At 32.4% G+C, this 26,780-nt stretch overlaps 1 protein-coding gene across 4 annotated transcripts in view; it reads left to right on the top strand.

Annotated features, from left to right (window-relative positions):
• The window catches only part of LOC149085611 (phosphatase and actin regulator 2-like), a 66,304-nt gene extending 41,992 nt beyond the window's left edge, over positions 1–24,312 (top strand). For all 4 annotated transcript variants that reach the window (XM_089233750.1, XM_089233752.1, XM_089233751.1 and 1 more), the window contains 9 exons: positions 2,260–2,454; positions 4,433–4,721; positions 6,990–7,165; positions 8,231–8,387; positions 10,707–10,762; positions 15,043–15,104; positions 20,168–20,305; positions 23,525–23,601; positions 23,810–24,312. In XM_089233750.1, the coding sequence (XP_089089876.1) occupies positions 2,260–2,454; positions 4,433–4,721; positions 6,990–7,165; positions 8,231–8,387; positions 10,707–10,762; positions 15,043–15,104; positions 20,168–20,305; positions 23,525–23,601; positions 23,810–23,825 (1,166 nt within the window). In that variant the 3' untranslated portion in view covers positions 23,826–24,312. The remainder of the gene's footprint in view (positions 1–2,259; positions 2,455–4,432; positions 4,722–6,989; positions 7,166–8,230; positions 8,388–10,706; positions 10,763–15,042; positions 15,105–20,167; positions 20,306–23,524; positions 23,602–23,809) is intronic.
• The last annotated feature ends 2,468 nt before the right edge of the window (positions 24,313–26,780 follow it).

Genomic DNA, 26,780 nt, shown 5'->3' with positions numbered 1-26,780 from the left:
ACTGAAAATATCAGCCCATTCTCGACTGAAAATATCAAACCATTCTTGGCTGAAAATATTAGCCAATTTATGACTGAAAATATCAAACCATTCTTGGCTGAAAATATCAAATATTGACTAAAAATATCGAACCATTCTCGATTGAAAATATCAGCTAATTTATGACTGAAAATATTAGCTCATTTGTGGTTGGAAGTGTCAGCTATTTACAACTGAAAACACCAGACTGAAAATATTATCCTATTTGTGGCTGAAAAATGTGAAAATATCACTCTCTTTTTTTTTTTCTCTGAACTGAAAATATGAGACCATGAAAATATCAGCTCATTCTTAACTGAAGATACCAACCCTTTCTCAACTGAATATTTTATGTTTGAACAAATCTGTTTATTTATTTACAAATGAACTAATTTATGATTGATAAACTCATTTACCAACAAAAATACCAAATCCTTTTCGACTGAAAATATCAAAAATATCATATGTCATGATATTTTGAAAATAAATATCAGATACAAATTGATTGATATATATCAACGAACCCTGGTTGGTACTTCAAGAATTAAAAGATTTGTCATTTGTACTTACAATTCCAAAAAGAGGGAAAAAATAGAAAAACAATTTTCTTACTATCTTTGTACAGATTTTATTTTTTCATTATAATATAAATTTACTTGATAATACTGAAATTTATTTGATTGTGAAGGCAGATCAGATATAAACAAGACTTCTTTTTCAATTCATTAAGAGATATCTAAAAACAAAAAAAATCATTTTACTGCATAACGTCCATTGACGTCTATTCACTTTTTCCAGTGCATTGAATTTTTTTCATCCTGCATTCATGAAAGAAACCAGAGGTGACTACCAGTAGTCCCAATGTGATACTGCCAAAAGCCCTCCCCCCCCCCCCCCATGCCCAAGAAAAAGGCAGAAGTACAACACAGCATGTGAACATGTCACCTCACCTAGAATTTAAAAGGTGTATAAACTTACTTTCAACAAAGTACTTTCTCTTGCGTGAAAGATCTCTGACCCAATTCGGTCAGTAGTAAATTGTCCATTGAGGATATGACCAGAGTTTTAAAAGGAAGTTAAGCATGTGTAAAGCCAAGTGTGCAAAAAGTACTCTACCTCTTCATCAGGTAGAAATCTTTCTCCTTCTAATGCTTTTTTAGCACGTTAAACAAATGATTGTCACTGGTTTTTATAAATCTGTACTGTAAAGGGAATGTTTCAATGTATTCCTCTGTAACAATGCAGTTTCTGTAATATCACTTTTGTTGCAGCAATAGTGTGTTGTCCTGTAAAAGTAGCACTCTGTGGATAAATGTGTCTCCTTCTTTTGGATTTATATACCACCTTAATTCTTTCTGGCTGTCCACACACAGTCCAATGCATACTTGCTATCTTAGCTTCATGTTTTCATTGAGTTCACGGGTTGTTATTCACCAGTCATCATCAACAAAGTTACAAATGCTTCCCGAATTTTCCCTTCGCTAATGCTGGTTATTGGTTTGACATGGATGACAAATTTTCAACTTTTTCTTGGCCATCAGATGACTGTTTGAAACTTTGGCATCGTGTTATTGCCAAGCTATGCTAACAATTAGCATGAAATATCTATGGATTACACGGTTCCATTTGTCAAAAGTTTCACAATTATGCTTTTCACAACTGCAGCAGAGACTCTCACTCACTTAGGAGGATCGTTACCCCCAAAGCAGAATGTTTTGCATTGTTCTGCAACAAGCCATTGTTCTACAACGGTTGACTGGAGAAATGTTTCTGCAGTAAAAATCTCTACAATACTGTTTTCTACACTTTTAAAATTCTTCCAGATTGTTCTACAGCAGCACTGATTGTTCTGTAATGTACGTCACAGATTTCGGCATATTCTGCTTTGGGGATCATTACTATTAAAACTCAGATTTCAGAGATATAAACATTTCACTTTACTTCCGAACCAGCAGATGATGTTTGAGGCTTATATTGTCTGGTAATGAAGAAAATATGTTTATATTTTTGATACACGTTTGCAAATTGTAACATAAAATTTTTTCCATATCTAAATAAAGTTTTGTTAGAAATGATCGAGGAGATACTTTTTCAGCTAGGGAAAAAAATTGTATTTAGAATACTTTAGTATACAAGTCTGAGTTGTTTCAGTCTTACAATGTTTAATATATTCATTTACATAACCTTTAAATTTATAAATTTGTTGTTCCTATGAAAAGATACTATCTTTTTTATTTTTAGCATCATCATCTGTGATACCAGAAATTTGTGCACCAAATAAGTCTGAAACAGAAGATTATTGCAGAGCAAGTAGTCGTGTAATGTTTTCACCTCTGCCAGAAACAGGCCTATCAGTTAATGAGATAGGACCCATTCCTCCCCCACCTATGTTCTCCAGTTCACCTAATCTTGGCATGAAGTTGCACCCATGCATTGGTATGCTTCAAAAGCTTTTGATATTCTTGAGTGCTTCATGGAATGGTTCATACATTATTTTTTGCTACATTTTAGTTTTTAATGATTATTTTTTTAAAGACCTGAAGTACACATACGTGTACGAAATTCCAATGGCCCTAGTAAAGATATTGACCCTAATTAATTAATTAATTAAATTTAAGGAATGAACTTTTCTTTTTAACACTAGAACTACCATGAGATCATTCTGACTGCTCTTCAAACTTTGATCACTATGTGTAACTCTATTTTTCTAAATTTAAAAACTTTCCCGTTGCAAAAATGAGCATTTCAAGTCATTCCATTGATTTTTGAAAACTACTTCTATCTAGCACTACTGAGCAGTCATTTTGACCACATTTGAAAATTTCGTTGCTTAACCAGGTTTTAAGCATACTATGAATGAAATTTTTTTAGAAAATAAAGTTATTAATTTTCTCTTCAAAAACTGGGGTATAAAATTGTTCGTGTTTCGTTATATTTCAGATGTAAACAAACGTACAGGGTGTTTTAAAAGAAGATGGACTAATTTTTTAAAAGGTAGTAGAATGCATTGAAATGATCTATTTTTTGTTTTACAAATACTTGGTGGAAAATATGGCTCAAAGGTGCCAGAGTTCCCTCAAGGGTAAAGTCAAGAAGGTGAATCACATTTTATTTTTTACCATGTGTTTTGCAACCGCAGATCCGGGTCAATGTACCAAAAGATCTACTAAGTGGGAGTAAAACTTGTTTAGTGACTTTAAATCCCATATTTTATCAAACAGAACCCTTGTTTTCCATATTTTTTAAGCTCATTATACAATAAGTGACAAAATGATTTGCCAGTTGTAACTACTTAAAAACAAAAGCAACAAATTTGCAACGATGGCATCTCACATATTTTCTGCTAGTAAATTGAGTGTGTGTTAGCTTCAAACATAAAATTTTCTTGACTGCTCCAGCTGGGAGGGGGGGCCATAGGTGGCAGAGCCCTAAAGATTCAAGTCGAGCTCTCAAGAATTTCTATGAAGTAAGTATCAATAATTCATGAAAATTTGAAGCAAGGCACAAACCCTTCCCCGTTTGCTTCATTTAATCCTTTATATCCTAGCTGTCTGGCATCCCTAGTAACCCTTCATTGTTTTCCCTCATCAGAACCCCCTGAATATGAGAAGGTGTCACTTGGTTGTCATTGAGCAACTTGCATTCTGAAATTTTGAAATGAATGAATAAATAATATGCAAATAAATTTTAAAAATATAAACATAAGATTTTTTCACTGGGTTGGGGGCCCCCGTGTTTCCCAAAACCCCCATATGACAGTATTTTAAGACAGGCAACCCTAGTTCTTATGACACTTGTTTTAATCTAAAATAAATCATTACAGCTGTATCATGTCAAAAATTTTTGCAATAGTGATCAAAAAGACTGCTCTGGTAGTTCTGGGGAGAGGGCATGGAAATTCCAGTAGTTCAAGAGTGAGGAGGCATTTTGACATACAATAAACACAAATCACTCAAAAATTGTTTGATAGTCAGTTTTGGCTCAGGGGTGAAGAGCTGGAGTTCATCATGTTAAACTGCCTACATTTCAAGCTAAATCATTCTCTATAAACATTCAAATGCATACTAGCTCCATTTATATAAAACAAACTTTCCCAACTTTTAATTAATCAGCTGATATTATTATTCCCTGTTTGTTTTTTTCTGAATATAATTATTGTTTCTCTTATATTTATTCAAGAAATATTGTTCCATAATTTGATTTTGTGTTTTGAACAAATTCAGAGTTAAATTTGTGTGTGTAATATGTAATCATAACATCATCGTCTTTGTGGCATCAATCATCTTCTCTGTCAAACTTCACCACCGCATTCCCTTGTATAGGCCTCGACCAAGCAATATTGAATAAATAAATAAAATAATAGCATTTTAAGATATCCAAGGTTTTTAATGCTAATCTTTATTGTTCTTTCCAGCATTTGTTGATCAAATGGTCAAAGAACAGTTACCAGAACATTCAGAAAATCCCAAGACACATATGGTGCATGCTATGCCTGAGCATAGAGTAGAAACTGAAATTGTTGAAGAGATCCCTGCAAAAGAACCACAGTTATCTGCTATGCCTAAGAAGAGTGCACTTAAGAAGCGAAACACAGTTTCTAATAGTGCTATTGCTATGCCAAAATTTACTTGCTTTACAACAGTTTCAGTGATGACAAGCTCTCTTGCTATGCCATTAAATAACCTCAACAGACCTTCAACTACGTAATTTTTATATTTTTTCTTTTAAAACTTTGAAAAATTAAGCAACTGTTAAAAAATGTTTCATTATTACTGTGCACAGTTGATCAAATAAAATGTTTTGTGATATATTTTTTGATTTCAGTAATTTTTTTATTAACTCTTTATCTGCCACATTACAAAAAAAAAATTTAATAATTATCATGTAAATTATCTGGTAGGGCATTTTCATTCTAATTAGGGCCTAAAAAAGAGAAAAAAATGATAATTTTCCAAAATTAGTTACTAGGCTTACGTAATGAATTAATCAACCTGGTATTTCAAAGTACAATCAGTACTATGTGATTACAATAAAAATAATAAATACCAATTCAAATATGTTGAATAATGCAGTTGCATGAATATTTATTCATTTTACCACAAAGAAAAACATAATTTGCTTGGGAACATTTTGTGGTGTGTAGTATATAAAAATCTGATGTGGTAAACACTTTCACAGGAATGAAACATCTAACTGAATTTTATTAATCAACTTATTTAATATAATTTTTTGTGCTAATGGTGGTACTAACAACATGGTTTGGATAATATGTCAAGAACAGCATAAATTTTGTGATGCATTATGATGAATCTGTCTCTCAATACAGCAATAATCCCTATACATATTTTTTTTTCAGGCTTTTCTCTTAGTCCACAGAGTACTGCTATTCCATTTACTAGTTCTATGAATCAAAAAATATTGTACATTCAAATTTTTGTAGAATTGCAGTTCACCATTGTTTGCATTCAATCTACATCTCACAATGTACTGACGGTACCAATCACAAATTTGCTTGATATTTGAAACATAGGTATTATTTAACAAAAATGCAGACATAAGTCAAAATTTATATTAATAAGGAGTAAGGAAAAAATAATACCTGCATTCATCTCAACTATTTCCTTTGTATCACACCTCTGTAAAGTGGCAACAATAACTGTTTTAAGTATTTTTATGAGCATCTTTTTTTCACGTTGAGCAATTTGCCTGTTGTGGCCTTTGTGCTTGTATTCGTACAATGATGACCAAGAAAAAAAATCCTTACGCATCAATCTTTGTATTCAAAAATCTAGTTGTCTCACATGTGCTCATGTCTCTCACTCGTGCTGTCATCTGGTAATCATAACGTTGTTATACAGCCTTTATACTTCAGTCTCAATGCCCAACAATAGATGTGAAAGATGTGTTACAGGGTTAAAAAGAAAGTGGTACTTTGAAATATATTGTCAGTAAATAAAGGGGTTATATATGTAAAATTTCAATAGTGCTATATCTTGGAGATTTTTTTTCTTCTAATCCTTATTTTATCTTCAAGAAGAAATCAAACTGATTTTTCCATAAGATGTTCAAAAAAAATTTGTAGGTGTGGCTAAATTATCGAAGTAGTTGGATATTTCCGGCTAATGTGACATTTAACCTTTCTAACAGCATTCCAGATTGCAGCATGTAATTTTGATATCCAATTTGTTCACACAAGCCCCCAAAGCAAGGGCACCCTACTCATAAACTTTGCAACAGAGAGTTAGCTAGATGAGATTTTCTTGTAATTAGTAATAGTTTAAAAGAAATAGTAGAAAAAGTAATAGTAAGTAATAGAAAAGTAATAGTAGAAAAAGAATGTTAGCCAGTCTTTGTTTTTTTTATTTGATGGGTTTTTTGTTTTTTTTTTTAGCTTATCTAATTTTACCAGAATTACACAAGTATCTTATTAGTTTGAATCATGGTCATATAAACTTAAAATATAAAATCATTTAAAAGTTGTGCATGTTGTAGCTTACTATATAAGCATCGGTAGGCAACAAAACCTACTGGTGAGTTACTTAATACCATTTTTTGCTCCCAAAGACGTACTTGATGTGTGATGCAAGCACCTGATATATTCAATCTTTGCATATATATTACCACTTAAAATTACCTTATATTTGATCTTTTATGAGAATATAACCAACCTTTTGAGCACAACTGCAAATTTTTCATAATTTACACTTTCATGTATTATTTATTGAGGGAATTTTTGAATTAAAATCAAAATAAAAGAATGGTCTTGTGATCAATCAAAATCTACCCAAATAATTAAATAATAATAAATGTTAATAAATTTCCATGCCCAAATGTCAAACATTTCTAATATGATCATTTGCTAACAACCCCTACTTAAATTTAATATAAATTATTTATAGCACTGAACCCATCATGATCATGTTAAGTATTTCATTTTTGTTTGACCTTGTATTTTTTTTTCTTGTTTATAGGTTGAAGGTTGCAAAGGTGCCTTTAGCAGGTAGTCCTCCGTATAGCCCAGAAAACAAAGAAAATAGGCCACTGCCATTTGTTCATATTGGCAATGTCCTAGGTGTTCTTAATACATCTGGTAGTCAACTGGATAATCTATTGTTTTGGCGAGATTATTATGGAGATGATGAAAATTGTAAGATATTGGCTTTCTTTGGAAAATATTTTTTCACAAACATCTCTTTTCAATAAGTTAAAAATATTTTATCGACTTCAAATACCTTATGATTTGTTTATATGAACTGAATTTTCTATTTATTTGTCCTTGCAACATCCTAAATTATTCTAGACTCTTTTAGCAGTACCAAAAACCTAATGTGACTATTTTTTATGTAAATAAAAGGGCCACAACAAGCAAATTTCCCAATGAGGTGGCTGAAAAAAATTTGCCCATAACAAATATGGTTGTCAAATATAACCAAAATACCCAATATAAAAGCATATATTACCAAAAAAAAATTAGTAATATATAATACACTGCCCATAAAAAAGATTCTATCTATTTCAGTTGCAAGAGAGGTATTCCCGTAACTATCGGACCACTTATAAAAAAGATTATGGTTGTCAACTAAGTATGGGTAGCTTCTCAATTTATCTCACTGTCTATCATATTTCTTATTAAACGTATCAATTGTGTTAGAATGCACAACCCCTGGAGGTAAGCTATTCCATTTATTGACAACGCTATTACAGAAAAACTCCCTGTGATACCACAACCTAGAATTGTCCCTTACTAAATGATATTGGTGCATGTTTTTTGGCAATCAGAATGCAATAATTGGGGGAATAAGTTATTCATTGATAATTAAAAACTCTTCGGTCATAATCTAGATTGACTTTATTACCATTTTCTATTTTGTAAGCTAAATAGCAATGCATATATTTGGGATTTTTTTATTGCTCATGCTTTCATTCTTAGAGTATTCTTATTCATTGGGGTATTTCAAGAAATGTTTTTGGTTTTTTACTTCTATTTTGCCATTTTTTAGGTGCATATAATTTAGGTTCAGGTTGAAATGTTCATTTGTTATTATATTTGATAGTTTGGTGTTTTTAGCATTGGGTATATAGTTTTTAATATTTTGATGAAAATTAATTTTGACTTTGGACTTGTTTTGTTCTTTTTCATGTATCAAAATTTTACTATTGCACCTTCAGTATTTTACATGAAATATGTTGTGAAATTTTTTGTATATCTCAGGCAGGTTAGTTGCAAAAATTGCACGCAAAGATTATCTTGCAATGAAGCTTTCTCAACGACCTGACAGGCAGTATTTGGTCGATAAGAATATCATTCATTTGCAGAGTGAACAGGAACGACAAGAAGTTTGGGAAGCTGTTGGAAATCAACTAATCAGGTATATATTTTTCTTTACAGTACAGTCTTATTACATTTGGAAAAAATATATTGGGCCATAATTTTAACTGCTTAAAAATTTTGAAAGAAAAACAATTTTTTTAAATATAAATGTTCCTGTGCAACCTCAAGCAGATAGTTCAAAAAATTATTGAACGTGCAAAAAGTTTTGCTGTAACGAAGTGTGTCATTCAGTGTTGTTATAACTTTTGCACATTTTAAAATGTGTGTTGTGTGCACTGCAAACTCAGTTTACATAGAATTTCTACAACATTTATTTATTCCACTGATTGTGTTTGGAAAAAACATGTTTTACCCACATTTATTTGGGTTTTTGTTTTCAATTTTTCTCCATTTTTTGAATTTGAATATCTCAGTAAATATTGCACTTAGAAATGTGGAATTTATTTATTTATTGTTGGCATCACACACACACAGGAGCCAGGGCCAAAACTTTTTCATTTGTCCATGTAAAATGATAATTTTTTTATTTTAATAAATATACAATCCCTTTGCAACATGAATGATGCATCTGAGTTCTATGTGTTATTTGGATACTTTTTCTAATTGGAAGTATGCCTCTAGGATCAATAGTTTGCCAGTGAAATGTGTGTGGTGCATGCTAGTAGCTATATGTACCCTGTATATGTATAGGAAGTGCTGTTATTATAGAATACAACTTGGGTTACTCTGCTTTCAGGTATGGCTGCCAAGTGGAACAGTGATTAGCTACTTCAAAATGTTCCCCCATGATGTTCTTTAGTGAGTGTCACTTGATTGACACAGTCATTATATTATGTCTGCTACAGGAGAAAACTTGTTTTCAATTTCAGAAATTTATTTCTCAGACAAGTTTTTTTTTTAATTATTAGAGGAGAGTGCCAAAGAATTTTCAGCCAGAAATTTTTTCGGTCAGATGGGATGTTTCTTTTTTAAATATGGCGTGTCTGGTTATTTTTGGCATACTCTAAGTATCATCTGAGTTAGGCTTTGTACCATATAAAGACTATGTAGAATATCTCTTCAAGACAGGTAGTTTTCTGAACATAGAAGAGGAGAGGTATGAAAATAATGGATGTTCTGTTCCCTGTAGGCCCACTTTGTCTGTTTTAGGGGCCAGAGGAAGAAGAGTGTATCTGTGACTGTTGTAATAGAGGCCACTACCATAATCAACTATTAAAACAAACTATGAAGTTTTTTATTTTTTATGGCATAGGCTCAATAAATCTTGTTTGTGATCAATTTTAATTTTCTTCATTTTAAACTCCTTTTATTCCATTTTATCTATTTCACATTACCCCTAAATATATTTTTTTTAATATTTTTTTTCTCAGACATAATATGCAATGACAAGAATCCAAATTTTATAAAGAAAATAGGTTTCAATTTCCTATCGTCTTTCAAATTGGAATAATAAAAAAATGAAATAAAAATTGTATTCTATAATTTCAGCACTTCCTACCCGTTTTTCTTAAAAAGTTATGTACAAAATTTAAGTTTTTATACAGTCCCCCTTGTCTTATGTTATGTCTAGTAAAAGCATCACTGTGCACTGACATGTTTAACAAAAACAATCCATCTTTTTATGGTTGTATTTCATAAATTTTAAGCGTATTCTTCATCAGAATGTGAATCATTTCAGCTGAACTTATGATGCTATATAAGAATTTTGATCTATAAACAATATAATTTTCTTTGGGTTTCATTGAATGAAATGATGTAGAAGCTGTTAGGGTGCCCCCTTATGAATAAATTAAATTGATTAAAATTATTAGTCTCTGAAATGATACTGTGTATAACTCTCATTACTTAGAATAAAGGGTGCTTCAGCTTTAATTAGCTTAAACAACTTGGTCAGTTTTTGTCATAAAATCATAAATTCTGTTTGTTTATCCATGGCAGAGCATAACGTTTTTTTTACTAAGACCCAAGGATCTTATCAAAATTAGAAATTTGTAAAATTTGAAAAAAATACTTGTAACTTTTAAATAAAATTTTTGACTTCAATGACATCTATTGATAGAGGGAGGGGAACAACATTTAAAGCACTTTTCAATTTAAAGTTATCTCAAACACTAATAGTTAGCTATTGGACAACAGTAACAATGTATATTGAAAATGAATATAAGTGGCACTAATTAATTAATTTTTCAGAATTTGTGTCTTGATTTTATGACATTGTAAGCTGTATTTGTGTGATTTTATGACATTGTGAGCTGTATTTGTGTGATTTTAAAGCCATACATACAAACAATATTATTATATCACATGAGTTTTTTTTTTCATCTATATATTTTTTCTTTTCAATATTTATTAACAGGAGGCTTAGTTTGAGACCCACTGCTGAAGAATTGGAACAAAGAAACATTTTGAAAAGTATTGATTTTGTCTTTTAATTAATGCAGTCGAGCCCGCTTAGTCGAGCTTCTAATAAAATTGGATAATACAAAGTATCGGTTATACTAAATTTTTTTTCTGTCCCAGTAAACCTGCAATACCCAATTAGTGTTAAAAATATTACTTATAACAAATTGCTCTTTTTATGAACATCAGATCCCTCTTGGGAACAATATTGGTTTTCTGTAGAAAGAACATGACCTTTCCCCCCCCCCCCCACACGTCGTGAGGCAGAGCCCGTAGACTGTTGGAAGTTTGGCAGGTCTGCAAGCCAGATTTTTCACGTGTGAGGGGACTCTATTGAATTTATACAAATACAATGCCACAACAGGCAAAATGCCCCACAAGGTGGCTGAGAGAGAATTTATAGCATGAAAAAACAAACAATTATGGTGATCGTCCTGGGTCTCAGTGCTGGAGCTCTGTCAGCCCCATCCTTATGGGGGGGCCAGGAGATAGAACCCAACTCCCCCTCTTCTGTAAAGGAAGAAAGTTGTGGGTTTTTTTTTAAATTATCATCCTTTTTTTTTAATCGCATCGATTTTTACTGACTTGCTATAGCGAATGACGAAATCATACAGTATATGCATGTTACAGAAGGCGAGAGTTCAAGAGAAAACAAACATTGGACTCATTCACCATTAACTGTACTGCGACACAACATTTAGGCCAAATTTAAAGGAATACTGCAGTGTTTCTCAAAGTGTGCCTCGTGGCTCCTGATATTGATTTGTGTGCCTATTTATGCTTTGGAGTAGTTCTTTTATATGCCAAACTATTTGAGGAGCTGCCGATGAACCATTAATTATGCAAGGGAAGCAGCTGACAAAAAAAACCATTGGAATACGGTGACAAGCTTATGATCTAGAATGACACCAAAGCATGACGACGATAGAGCAGATAACAAGCGTCTACTGTTAGTCTTTGAAAAATGTGAATAGGAAAAAGAATATGTGAAATCCCTCCTTTGAAAGCGCCCTTGGTTGGTCTAGTGCAGTGTTTCTCAACCGCCTGGCCCTGACATCGGCCAAACTGGGCCGTGGGTGGTTTATTGTTTCATTTTTACCCATTTATTTCCCATTAATCATGTGTATGGCTGTGCCTTCCAATCAAGAAAAAAAAAATCAACTGTGCTGTGGGATTCCAAATGTTGAGAACCACTGGTCTAGTGGTCCCACATCCTGCAGTAGGGCCTCTAAGCTGAGATCTTCGGCAGGCCCAGGCTAGATTTTTCACAGGCCCCTGTATAGTTAATTTATAGTGTGAAAAAACAAAAAAATTGATAATTATCTTGTGTCCCTGGGCTAGACCCTGTCAGTTCCCTGCGTGGGTGAATGTGGCATTGACTGTCGGAATTGGAAAAACGACCGGACCATGTTTGTACCCTTACACGATGGTTTCGGCTCTTGTATATAAGAAATGTTTCTTCTAATTTTTTTATTTCACCTGTGCCAATATGTTTTGTATGTGCATGGTAATGCAATCAGTGAAGGAATGGGCTCATTCGTTTACATTCTATTTAGACTGCGTTTTGTTATGCACATCCTTGTCTGGTGATGCACATCGATTCAGACAGCAAACTGCCGATTTTGACAGTTGACGCCAATCATTGAACCGATGGAACAAACTGCTCAATCATTTACACCTCGCTCTGTTCAACTTTGTTTGGCTCTTTTGCTCCATTTTGAGCCGACTATTACTATGCATTGCACAACTTTGTAACGCAACGTGGCTGCTGTGCACACGGCTTAATATCAATCAATGGTGTGTTCAGTAGTATAGTATTCGCAGGACGGATTTTCAACGTGCACGAGCGTGCCCATGCAGCTTGTTTTGTAAAGTTTTGTTGTAGGTGCCAAAGGAACTGAGATATGAATAAAACATTGTTTGGGGTGTCTAGGGCAGACGTCCTTATATGCAACCGCGTATGCATGGATGGATTGCACTGAACATTCACTATCTGCCGAGGGCTTATGCGACCTTGCAAAGTCAGTTGGGGGCATTGGTGGGGATACAGAAAGGAGGCAATATAGAGATGATCGCCCCCTCCCTCATTAAAAAAAGTTATTGGCATAGGCAGAAGAGCAAAAGGTGGACATTTGTCCCCCTTCTAATTCAAGAAACAACCTGTATCTGCTTTTGTGGGGGCTATGTGGATTGATCCCTTAGGGTCCAGTTCCTATGTGGTGGTGTATTCAAATGAACTTTAAATTTAAAAGTTTTTATAAAGTTACGAAGGATTAAAATAATTGATTTCTTGTCAAATGTTTTTATTTCATAAATTCACTGGCACTCCCCCTTTCATTAAAACCTCCTATTTTATTAATCCAAACCCCCTAGGGGGTGCGATAGCCCGGTCGATAAGATGCTTGCCTAAAGTACCAAAGGATGTTTAGAGGTGTCGCGAGTTTGATACCCAGTTCATCCTTGTCAAAACACTTTCCTGACACAGGGGTACAGCAAAAAACGGCGACTTGACCGCAGCAAAAAAATTGCTACCGCAAGGAGTCCCCCATCGAGGGGTTAGCGCACCAACCTCTCGATGAGTATAAAAAACAAGCCTGCCGTTCGGAATCGGCAATAAATTGTAGGTCCTGCTCTAATTAGCCCTCGTGTGCAGGAAATGCCAGTGGTGCGACAAAAATGATCAATGACCAAACCCCCTAGGTGGTCGCTACTCACAGCTTGAGAGCCACTGATATAAGAAAACAGTCCAGCATGGTTCATTTTATTGAATGAGGAAAAGTCACCAAAGTTTGCTTTTGGTATTTGGTAGACACCCTGGTTATCATCATCTATAGGTAGATGATAGATGATGATCTCTAGCTATAGGTGGCCCTGTTTCTATTAATTCCCAGAACTGTTCGAATAAAGAGGAATTGGCATAACCACAGTTTAGATTATGTCAACATTTCTCAATTTTTGTAAACTTTCAGAATAATTGAAATGTCTGTAACACTTCTATGGACCATTTACAGCAGTGGTTCTGTCACCCGTGGCTCCCCAAAATAGTCTAATAAAGAATCACTTTAAAGCACTGAACATGCACACAACAATATAGACAGCTTGCCTCTGACACAGGTTGGGGACACCCATTTTGAGAACTACTGACTTACAGTGTATGGGTCTAAAATTTTACTGCAAACCAAATGGAATATCGTTAATATTTATGAGACATGTGAATAATTTTTTTTTTTAATTATAGTCAAATTTTCAAATCCGTTTGAGGACTACCTGTAGTCTGCAGATCATAGGTTGAGAAACGTTGCTTTTCAAGTGGATTCTTCTCATTAAACTTGGGTATTTATCATGTATCGGTTATAATGAATATCGGATATTGCAAATGTTTTTCAAGTTCCTGTGCAACTTTGTTATATCTGAACTCGACTGTAGTTTTTGTTTTGTTTTTTCAATTTTACATGAGGCGTTCTCAATCCTGTTTACTTCAGAGACATTTTCTGGCAAATCTGAGAGTTTGTACGATCATTAAATATTCCTTAAAATATTACAGTTTTAGGCACTTTATTTATTTATATATCTTTTCTGCCATTGTGTGTGTGAAGAAACATTCTCTATCTCTCTACCTGTCTACAAACTAATACTTGAAAAGAAAAAAATTAAATCTTAAGAAATTAAAAAAATATATAAATAAAAACACTTTCTTCATCTTAAAATGAGACCTGAAATAAATGATCCAATTATGTATGCATTGTATATATAATATATTATTTACATTGTAAAGAAAACTGTGGTGTACAAATATTTTCAAGTTTATAGGCCAATAAACTGCAATGAAAAGAAGATTATTGTGTTCTATAGAGCCAATAGTGACATACATATCACAATTTACACAATCATTTACACAATTTATCATAATCAAATTACTGTACATACATAGTATAGTAACACTTTATGATTGCTTCAACATCAAGCAAGCTGCTGAATTTTTCGAGACCAATTCAGGGAAAGGTCCAGATTAAGAAGTGCTGAATAAGAGAAGTTCTGGTTTAAGTTTTTAGTTGTAAGAAATAATGTATGATTATAGATGTGTATTAAACTTATACTAAATGTAAAAAATAGATATATAAATAAAATAGGAACAGGATTTTTTTATCATTGTGACAAATATTGCTAATAATTTTCGATAAAATGACTCTGTGTTTAACTAAATAGACACTTTGAGTCTCACTAAATAGTGACTCAACAACTGTGTGATGCTATCTATGTGTATTTTGTATAATAAGCTTTTTCTTTTATAGATCAAACTCCTGAAGAGATGAAAAAAGAACGAGAACAGAAAAAAATTATGTTAATTCGAAAGGTATTTTAATTTCATGAATTTTCATCATACTTAGGCTTATGTCAACTATTACTTTAAGAATGAAAAAATTCACTTTTATACACTGTTTTTAGGTATTGTCAGCCATTACAGAAAGATTCCCTCCATTGCTTCTTGACTCACAGTAGCCAATTTCTCCTCTTTTTTTTGTATTTTTACAATAATTTAGCCAAACATTAAGCAATTAAAAACTCTCGATTTTCATATCTGAGTTCAGTTTCATGGCTTCAGTTCAAGGTTGGCAGGTTTTTAATGGTTTAAACCGTCACGTCAAAAACCCCCCCATCAAAAACCTTTGTCAAAAGCTGTCAAAAACCTCAAATATTGCTTTTCGATATAAAAATTCCCATTGGAAATGCACACGTTAATTGCATGTAATGTTTAAAGTGACTATGTTATACAAAGAATAAATATTTAATATGATTCTAAAATAATTGTCTACTCTCTACAAAATTATTTTTGCACAATATATATATTTTTTTTCTTATAAAATATACAATTTGAATAAAGCATAGCATAAACATGAAAGGGAAAACTATGAAATGATTTGACATTCTCTGATTCAAAATGATTCTTGACCTTCCAAAATTTCTTCAACTGCTTATATATGTGTGCATTGATATAAACCATCTGCTGTACTCGTTTTACAGCAGATAAGAGTTTAAAAAAATGTTTATTACATCATACATGTATGGTGATTTCTGTTATTAAATTATATAGATAACCATTAATACTTAAAACGATACTCTTGTTGTGCATAACATTGAAATATATCTAGAATGCATGAGAATTTTTATATGGAATAAAATTTTGGGCAGATCACAAAATTTAAAATATCAAAATTGGTATTTTTCTTTAGTAATTATAATTCTGAATGTAAAACCCTTTAAATAAAAGTAAGTGTTTTGTTATTTGACATATCTATCAAGTTAACAAAAACTATTTGACATCATTGACAGTAAGATTTTGATAGTTTTAATACGGAGTTAGTTTCTGGGGTCAAAAACCTAACCGTGATGCCCTATTATACATATTTTGAATAAGCAGCTCTATTCCACTTAGTAAATTGAACACAGGTAATGAGTAGCTTAGATAAATAAACCATAAAATTATATTTTATATGTTCTAGACTCTTATGTTGAAAAATTCAAAATTGCAAATTAAAATTAATATTTTGTTTTAATTATTGTAATAAATTAATGTTTAAAAATAAAACATTGTAATATGCCAAAAAGTAAGTTTTTCATCATGTTGTACACCTATTGTGTTCAAAACATTATCAAAAGGCATTCATTTAGGTTTTTGACAGTTTTCGACAGTTTCTGACGGTTTAAACCAGTTTTTGATGCTTGTCATGTTAAAAACCCAACCCTGCTTCAAATTGTATATTATCTTACTTTTTTCTGAAAAAACTAGGATCTATGGGTTTATTGCTGCATTTTACTTATTTTCTTTTTTTTCTGAAATCGTGTTGATCTTTACCATAATGATAAATTCTTATATGCATGTGAGAATAGACAAACTCTGACTTGAAAAAGGTCAGTGATCAAATTTAGCCTTCCACTGTGTGTGTGCGTATGTAGGAGATATGCGCTTCTCTCTCTCTTCTTTCCCCTGCATATCTCCTACATACACACACTTGGTGGAGGTTAGAGGAATACAATGATAAGCTTGTAATCCAGGCTGACATCAGAGCATGAGATAGGGCAAATAAAAAGCATCTAATGTTGGAATTAAAAAATTCTTAATAGTATAAGAAATATATATGTGAAATCTGCCCTCCAGAAGAGCTGAGGGCCGGTGGTTGGTCCCCATGTCTGGTTTAGGCAGTTTTGGATCTACTCGCCACACTATTAAATTTCCAAACGTGCAAAAATTGTTTTCACTGTAAAAATCGTCCCACACAGTTGGCTAAAAACAACTTCTGAACAGTTCAGTGCTGCAATTCTGGACCCAGGCTTACTTGCACTGATGAAGCTGCAAAACTTGTTGCGGAGAGAATATTTCATCGTATGTGCTTCGATAAAAAGAAAGTGGGGGCCTATATAGGTTTGCTCTAGACATCTGTATATACAACCCACAAGGGTGTATGTGCAGGGTGGGATTGCATTGAATCTCCATGAATTACTAAGGAACTTGGCGACTTCACAAAATTTGCTTGGGGAGGGGGCTAGGTTCCAGGGCCTAGGAGGTGATGTATTTAAATAAACATTTAATTGAAATTTTTAAAAAAAAAACATTTTTGAGGGTTTTTTTTTTTTGTTGGACTATAATTATGTTATAGTCATAGGAGTTTAATGCATAATTTCAAAGACAGGCAATAAAAGATAAAGAGACTTTTCTTAATTCAAAATGCAGACAAATTGAAGACAAGAGACCTCTACAGGAGGATTAATGAAATCATGGGCAATTTTAAATTTTAATACACGTTTCGGTATCATAAAAGACAAGAATGGAAATGTCTTGAACTCTGAAAAAGACATTGTAAACAGATTGAAAGAATACATAGAAAATCTTTATAAGAAATCAGATGGAAAGATAATAAATAGCAATGTAAAAATAAATCATGAACCACCAGTTACAAAGGACAAAGTCAGATGGGCAACAAATCAACTAAAGAATTGCAAAGCTCCAGGTATTGACAATATTCCAGCAGAGCTTCTGAAAAAGGCTGATGAAAATACTATTGATGCACTAACATCACTATGTCAACAAATCTGGGAGAAAATAGTGGCCCAAAGACTGAAAAAGATCTATATTCACACCCATTCACAAAAAAGGTGATCTTAGAGAATGCTCCAATTACAGAACAATATCCCTAATACCACATTCCAGCAAGATTCTACTAAAAATTGTTCAGAAAAGACTCGAAACCATTATAGAAAGAGAATTGGCAGTAGAGCAAGCAGGTTTCAGAAAAAATAGGGGAACTAGAGACCAAATTGCCAATATAAGTTGGATAATGGAGGCAGCAAAAAGAACATTAAAAGAAGTTATGTTTTTGTTTCATTGATTATACAAAGGCCTTTGACTGCTGATCATGATAAGCTTTGGGATATTCTTGAAACAATGGGAATGCCTAATCACCTTGTCTGCTTGATCAGAAATCTATATCAAGAGGCAAGTGTAAGAACAAACTATGGCTTAATTGAATGGTTTGGAATTGAAAAAGAAGTTTGGCAAGGATGCATTCTTTCCCCAACTTTATTTACTCTCTATGGAGAATATATAATGAGAGCATCAGATTTAGAGGAATTGGAAGCAGGTGTTAAAATTAGAGGAAGAGTGATCAACAACCTTAGATATTCTGATGGCAGAAACTGAAGAGGACTTGAGGAACATTGTATCAAGAGTAAAAACAGAAAGTTAGAAGATTGGAGACTCTATCTAAATACCAAAAAAAACAAAGATTATGACTACAGCAGATATTCAAAGTTTTCAACTAGGTGGTGAAAGTTTTGAGATTGTGGACAGATTTGATTTCCTAGGATCAAGAACTGTAAAAGAGAGAACATGCACAGAAGAAATAAAAAGACGAGTAGTTCTGGGTGAAACAGCCATGAGAAAGCTTAATATGATAATGAAAGACAAAGATATCTCAATGAAAACAAAAATTAGGATTATAAATGTGTTGGTCTTTCCTGTCTTAATGTATGGATGTGAGAGCTGGACACTGTGGAAAGCAGATAAAAAAATAATTGATTCCTTTGAACTTTGGTGCTGGATGAGGATGCTTAGAATTCCACGGACAGCTAAAAGGACTAAGAAATCGGTTATCGAAGAAGTGAAGGCTGACTATTCTCTCTAGAAGCAACAAATACAAATACAACGCCACAACAGGCAAATTGCCCAACGAGGTGGCTGACTTAAGAACATCATGGATCCCCGAGCCCCTACCTACTACTGCTACACCACACATGCACCCCCCCCCCCCCCCGCGGAACCCCCCAACGAATCGGTACATGCAGGAATGTGCGTGTACGTGTAGTGCAACCTGACGTAAAGTTTGTTTCTGTGTAATGCTTGTTATGTGTAGTGCTGTCATCTGCCCCCAGTTTTACTAACTATGAGTGAAGTGTTATGGTTGAATGATTTACCGCTGTAGGACTGTTGCTCTCTGTGGCGAGACTTTTTAACGGGGAGATCGGCTCGCATTTGCGCCTTGAAGTTGGGAACCACAGAAAACCAACTTCAGCCGACCACCACTGTGGGGTTCGAACCCGGATCCTCGCATCACGAGTCTGGCACAACAGTCACTAAACAAACTATCTTACTTTGGTTATATAATGTGTACAGGAGGCTCACTAGAAAAAATGCTTGGAAGAATGGAAGGAAAGAGAGGAAGAGGCAGACTGAACACCAAATGGATAGAGGAGGTGTTGCAAAGCACCTGAATGAAGTTAGCGCAACTGAGGCATGCTGTGAATGACAGACCAGCTTGGAGAGTCATGATCTATAGCAGCGGTTCTCAACCTTTTTTGACTCGCGGAGCCCTTTTTAGTAAAAAAATTCTGTGGTGGAGCCCCGTAGAGGGCCATTTTTTAATTATTCATTAAAGTTACTGATTTATTTTTTACTATTTAAAAATATTTATAACTGTTTTTAAAATTTTATTGTTTTTTTTAAATTTCCTCGAGCGGCCGCAGAGCCCCTAGAGAGTGCACAAGGAGCACCGGTTGAGAACCGCTGATCTATAGAGTCATCAGGAGTCAGAATCGACTCGATGGTTTCTAACAACAACATGATTATGTTGTCCAGGGGTATACCCCTCCCCATGGCAAAGATAAAAATCCAAAAGGCTTCATGCTAATTTTAGCATGTTTGGGAATAAATTATCTTCATTAGCCGAGGTATCACTGTATTATAGATTCATATTTAAAATTGCCATCTGCAATCAAATACAATACATGTATCTACAATTCATGAATATGATACATAAAATATTTTTTGTAGATTGTATATTGAGAGAGAGTATTGTTACTTCAAAATTCTATTGTGTGCATGTGAGCTCTTTGAATGTGCAGAAACTTTTTTTGTGGCTTTAGTTAAGTTTTCGTCCTACAATTGAAGAACTCAAAGAGAGAAAAATAATTAGATTCAGTGATTATGTTGAAGTCACTCAAGCTCAAGATTATGATCGTCGTGCAGACAAGCCATGGACTCGACTAACTCCAAGAGATAAGGTACATTCTTTATTCATTTGATCACAGATTTTCATAACATATTATTCCACTTTTCAAACTTTGTTTACAAATTTTATTTTTTTGTAATGTGATCAATGTGAAACTCAATCATTTCCATTATTTAAGTATGTCCTCAAATTTTAATGACAGTTCATTATTTAAAGGAACTTTTTGATAACAGACATTCATAGATGAAAAAAATTTTCCACTAGGAAAGGGCTATGTTGAGGTACATATTAAAGATGAAAATCAAAATCATAAAAATGTTGATAGAATGAATTGGCACCAATTAGTTTAATCAGCAAAATGAACATTATTACTTTTCAGACTGATGAAAATTTATTAACCCATTGTATATGGTAGGCTGCGAAAAGAATCAATCCTCAGTTTCCATACATTTTCATTATAAGGTAGAACCACTATTTTTTTAACCAGATAAAGAATATCTATCTAGGGGAAAGTTGTCTAATTTGGAACCACTTCTCAAAAACAGGAAGAGATAATTGCATTTACTAAAATTTAATAATAGCAGAGAGTAGGACTATAATGAATGAGTATACATACAACACTTTGGTGTTTCAAGTTGAGCTTTGTCTTTTTCTGGTTACATATTGTCTCTTTGCAGCCATTTGTTCAAAAGGTACTGATTGCTTTGGAATTAGACATTTTTTATAAGTGACAATTAAAAATTAATAACTATAACTATGTATAAGTTGACTTTAAAGATGAATAAGGGAAAATAGAAATATTTTATATTGGACACATCCAAGGTTGGTTATATGTATTAGAAATAAGAGCTCGAAAAAAAGGCATTATAGAATTATCTTTAATGACAAGTGAAATAAAGTGCATTTATTTTCCCAGCTGATATGTCTAACATTGCCATGGTAAAAGGTTACTGACAAAAATTAAATTAGTACAACTCCCAAAAACATGGGTAGCCAAGCAACAACAGTTGTAAATTTTTTTCGGAAATGATTTAAATTTCAAAATTTGTGATATTACTGAATTTAAATATTTTCTTTCAAAATTATTTTATTTTTCATTATTTCTATTTTTAAATGCTTCTTTTTTTTAAATATTTTTAATGTCTTCAATTTTGCTTTATTTCTTATTTTTGTTAAGCTTCTACATTTCTCATAATTTTGGTTTGTTACATTTTTTTGTGATAATAAGATGTTTTAAAAAATGTATAAACTAAATTTCATATTATTTTGATGATATTAATGTTTTTTGTTTACATTACAGTTATTTTTTCTTCCCAAATATTTTTCATTCTTCATAATGTTTGTGAAAAGTATTTTAGTCAAAAAAATGTTTTAAAACTTTGATTTTAAACTTTTTGGCTACTGGCTGAACTTAGGGTGGTTCGAATTGAGAAACCAGTTTCCTAAATTGAACAGATTTTACTTTTTTGGTTTTTATGATATAATTTGGAAACAAAATTAAATATAAAAATTATGCAACTATATTTTTAAAACATAAATGTCATACTTATCATCTTACTCAATTTGATCATTTTTGGACAAATAGTTTCACAGTAATTGAACAAAATGTCCCAAGTGGGTCCTATATTGGAAACTTCCCCCTAATTCTGAGAAAAGTTGCAAAGGAAAAAATATAGGAAACACTTGAATAAAGAATATGTAAAGAATTTGAATATTTACTAAATATATAAATACTTATCCAGAATATCAGAAATACACAGCTGCTAGTAGTGTCTATTTTCGATAGCAGTAAAATAAAGTTTATTGAAACAAATTAGAATCTAAAATAATTAAAAGAAAATGTAGAATTTTACCAAAACTAGTCTGTCCTCTGAGTCATTTCTATAAATTTTACTCTTGGTATAATTTAACATATTTTGCACACATTGTCAAGGGCCATTTACCATTATTCATGTTTTATTTACTGACATCGTATGACTGCTTTTGGTTACAGTCATCTTTCACTTTGTGACATTTTAAATGACCACTGCAATGCATCTTGCATTTTTACATTTATCACAGCCTGCCAACTCTTTGGATTTAGGCAGAAGACTCTGGATTTTTTAGCCTTCCTCTCGCTCTCTGGAATTTTTTGAAATTTCTCCCGATTTTAGCCAAACACTAGATTTTCTTCTCGATTTTAGTGGAAAAATTATTAGCATTAACTGCTCACATATCATTTTCAGCATACGCTTTGCGGGATGAAGAGTAAACTAGAGTTGCCAGATGATCACATATAGCCCAAATTGTGATGGATGGACTGTTTTCCCCATGAAAAGCAGCGCTCGACTGACTGGTTGTGAGTTCCGTCATCTTCTGCATACGGCAATAATCATGCCCATTTGGCATCAGCCTAAAAACTGATTTTTGTTTTTACCTTTTTTATATGCTATGTTTCAGAAAACCAGTTCTCAAACTCATGCGAATTTCTCGTTAGTGAGAACACTAGATTCAGCGCATATGTAGATTTCTCCCGCCCCATTTCATTAGTATTGTCATGCCTTCAGAATCACCTGTGCTGTCCTTAGCCATGCTTCCACATCAGTTTTTGTTTGATTTAGTGTGGCACAGTGCGGCCGGACTGGATTCTGCTTTATGTTGGCGACAGTCATTGCCTTAGGTTAAAGCAGATGAGGTGATCTATGGAAGCTCTGTCGTGTGTTGACCATGTGGGAAAAGCTTGAGCGGTATGGTTGTGTTGAAAATAATGAGAGCATTCCCGATAGCACAAAAATTGAGCTCCAAATGTTTTGCATTATTATATTCTGCTCATTGGAGTATGCAGGACCTTACCTGGAGAAAGACATTTTTTTTCAATTGATTTTTTTTTTTAAATTTCACAAAAATAATTTGAAAAAAAAATGATTAGGACTATGGTAGTGGGAGGTTCACCCCTTCCGGGATAATCTCTGAATTTCTACACTCCAAAAGTTGGCACGTCTGCATTGATTTTTATGACAAATTATAGTATTTTACATTCCATGTCATCGTTTTTTATATTTCATGCAGTATTTTTTTATTATACATACTTTTATCTGTTTCTGACATGACAAGAACAAATCTTATCTCCTTTGGCCATTTGTTTTGCTGCAGTTTGACTGAATTGGTCTTTGCGCCAATAAAACCAAAATTCAATCCGATTTAACATATTTGTCACTGATAATTTTTAAATAGTTTGTATACAAATATGTTTGAATAGATTTTGTAAATCTTATTGTAATTGTTTTTGTAGGCTGCTATTCGCAAAGAATTAAATGAATTCAAGAGTATGGAAATGGAGGTTCATGAAGAGAGTAAACATTTTACACGGTAAATTCTCATGTGTTATAACATAAATACATTCAAGACACTAATTTTGCAGTCATATGAAATACCAACTCCTTAGGATTATTTTTTGTGTCTTTCGAAAGCATTTTCATAAATTTCTAGTATATTTTTAAATTACATAATATTTTTATGCGCAATTTTGCATATTAGATTCAGTTTCATTTGATTTTAGTTTAATTTTTTTTTACAGGTTCCATCGGCCTTAAAGTTTGTATAACTATTGAAAATAATTTTCACATGATTGTGATTTCTCTGCTCCATGAGAAAGGTTCCTTTTTTTAACGTGGGTACTGATGCACTCAAGTAAATTTTGTATAGGTATGTTGAATCTCATCTTGTTTACATCCTCATTTTCAGAGCAAGAACTTTGAAATGAAATTCACTATAAAATAAGACTTTGTAGAGTTTGCTAATGGCTGTAAATAATAAAACAGGCACATGTGTGATAGTCAGAAATATTGTGCCAATGGAAGATTGGAGAATGTATATAGAAAGTGAATATATATATATATATATATAAATATATTATATGTATCTAAATACATATTTGTATATACATGTACTTGTAAATAATACTCATATATGCACACCAAAAAAAGAAAAAAAACAGCTTTAAATCCGCTAAAAATATAATGCACTCTGAAAGTGCTTATATAGCTCATTAAAGCAATTTTTTGTCAAAAATTGTTGTTTTTTTGCCATATTTACATGTTGACATTATTTGTTGCTAGGTTTGTTGCTAGAAAAATTTTATACTTGTTCTGCTCATCTCAGAAATGCATAGAAAACTTGCAATTTTTTATTGCATTTTCTTTGCTGGTTATCAGTAGTTTGTGTATCCATATTTATTTCATTCCATACTCATTGACCTTGTGATATGCTTCTATGTGGTTATTTTAGTAGGTTATTTGTTTTGAGTTTTTAATATGGAGTGATTTTATGAGTGGTTGATAGCTTTATCTACAATGATCAAAAAAGGATATTATTGTGATTTTTATTTACATATTTCTCATTTGAAATATTTTTGCTTTTTTGTGTGTTATTTGTTTCCTATTGTGTGAAAGATTATATTTGGGACCAAAGATATATAAAACCATTTCTGGTATGGCTCTTTATATGTACAACCATTTCAGATAAATTTATTTTATTTTTTGTATTATTTATTTGTTCATTTTTATTTTTTGGGGAATATTTTATTTGTTTAGAGATCTTCAGTATATTAAATCTAAATTATTCTGAACTATAATTTGAAAAAAAAAACATTGAATTCTCCCATGAATGGTAGTCATATTTGTGAATGCCAGAAAATACACCTGCCTGATATATTAATAAAATCAATTATAATTATTCATGTTTGCTGTGAATTTGTAATTTGTTTTCTGAGCTATTCTGGGGTGAAACAGTTGAGCCTATATACTAAACACTGAATATAAATCTGAGAGCATTTAGCATATTGGTTCTGTTTTTCTAATTTACATATTGATTACTCAACATTACTACTACACAATATTAATACTACATATTGAATGCTCAATGTGTGAAAAGTGCTGATATACCTTATTTAACCCTTAAACACTGCATCCATTGTGAATAGATGAGGAACTCAGCTGCTCAATTGCTAATTGATGATTTGTGATATGCTAGAAAAGGGGAAATTTTTCTCTTGTGCTTACAGAGAGGTATATCTCAACAATCATGCAGTTCAAGGGTTAATATCTCAAATTAATTTGTGATCCAAATAATAAAATATATCTAGGTACTTCTCAAAAACTAGTATGAGCATATATCGAAGTATTTGAATGGTTATAGATCCAATAATGCGAATCAATCTAGATTTAATGTAAATCATTAAATTCTGTTTACTTTTCTCTTTAATATTAAATAATTTCGAACTTATGGGAGAGTTCAATGTTGTTCAGTGTTTGATATTATTACCTACATTTACAGTAAAACCCCTCTTAAAGGTCACCCTTCAAATGCAGTCACCCCACTTTTATGGTCAAATAATAATTTCCCTTGTGTAATAAAAGTAGCCATTTCACCTCTGATTAACTGTCACTCCTCTTTTACAGACAAATTTTTTTTGTCCCATCGGTGTCTGCAAAAAGAGAGGTTTTACTGCATTATAAATCATGATTATACACACCTATAGCGAGATTATACCGTGTGTCCGTTCTTATCGTTGTCCAGTAGCTGATATCTCCTAAACTGTTTTTCTTAGAAGAAACTTCAATTTAAAAAAAATATTTCAAATTCTTGTCCCCAATCATCCTAGAAGCTGTATAAGCCAAAAAAGTATTTTTCTTAGAAAGTTGCAAAACAAAATTTTATATGGTCCTCTTTGCCTATAAGTCATATCTAGTAAAAACATCTTAATGCACTGACATGTAGAAGGGAAAAAATTAATAATTTTATGACAAACTGAACAAATTATAGCTAATTCAAGCAAAAGCACCTTTTGTTTGTAAAGAAATCAAGGTCATACATAAATTAATTTCAGCAACAAATGATTTTGACTAATTTAGTTCATTCATTAGAAACACCTATATAACTTCTAATGATATGTCATTGAATGAAATGGAAATAAATCTATATAGGTTGTTGGGTATTAAATTTTAGATGGCCTCTGAAAGCTTGACTGAAATGATACAATTTCTGAGGAATATGCATTAGAATTTTCAAAATTTAACACTTCATTATCTGGTCAGTTTTGATTGTAAAATTATGATTTTTTCATTTAACATGTCAGTGCATGAAGATATTTTCATTAGATCTTTTTTATAGGCAGATTACTTTTTAAACAATACTTTTGGACTGATTTTTGGCTTTTTTGACTTGACAATTTTCGTAGTTGGAAGTTTTCTCTAAGACTAATGGTTAAGTAATTGGCTGTAAAAGTGGACTTCCTGTATATTCTGATTAAAAAAACACACTGACCTGCCTGCATTCAGCATCAATTTGGGTTACTTCACTTCGAATTAACTGGTACATAAATTCTAGATTTTATGGTTTCAACTAATATCTTAATGTGTCTCCCTCCCAGATGAAGTCTGCTATAATCAAGTCCATTGTTCTTTGTGAGCACTTTGTCATATAGATTTTAAATTTTTTTAACATTTGATTTGAATTAACTGCATTTATCAATGTTGTTGTTTTTTTTC

This window comes from Pholcus phalangioides, unplaced genomic scaffold (assembly GCF_987345545.1).
Source record: "Pholcus phalangioides strain wild (caught in Gottingen) unplaced genomic scaffold, Ppha-v1.0 ptg000007l_1, whole genome shotgun sequence".
Taxonomy (NCBI): Eukaryota; Metazoa; Arthropoda; class Arachnida; order Araneae; family Pholcidae; genus Pholcus; species Pholcus phalangioides.
Note: the sequence above shows the minus strand (reverse complement) of the source record. Positions and strands in the feature narration are given on the sequence as shown.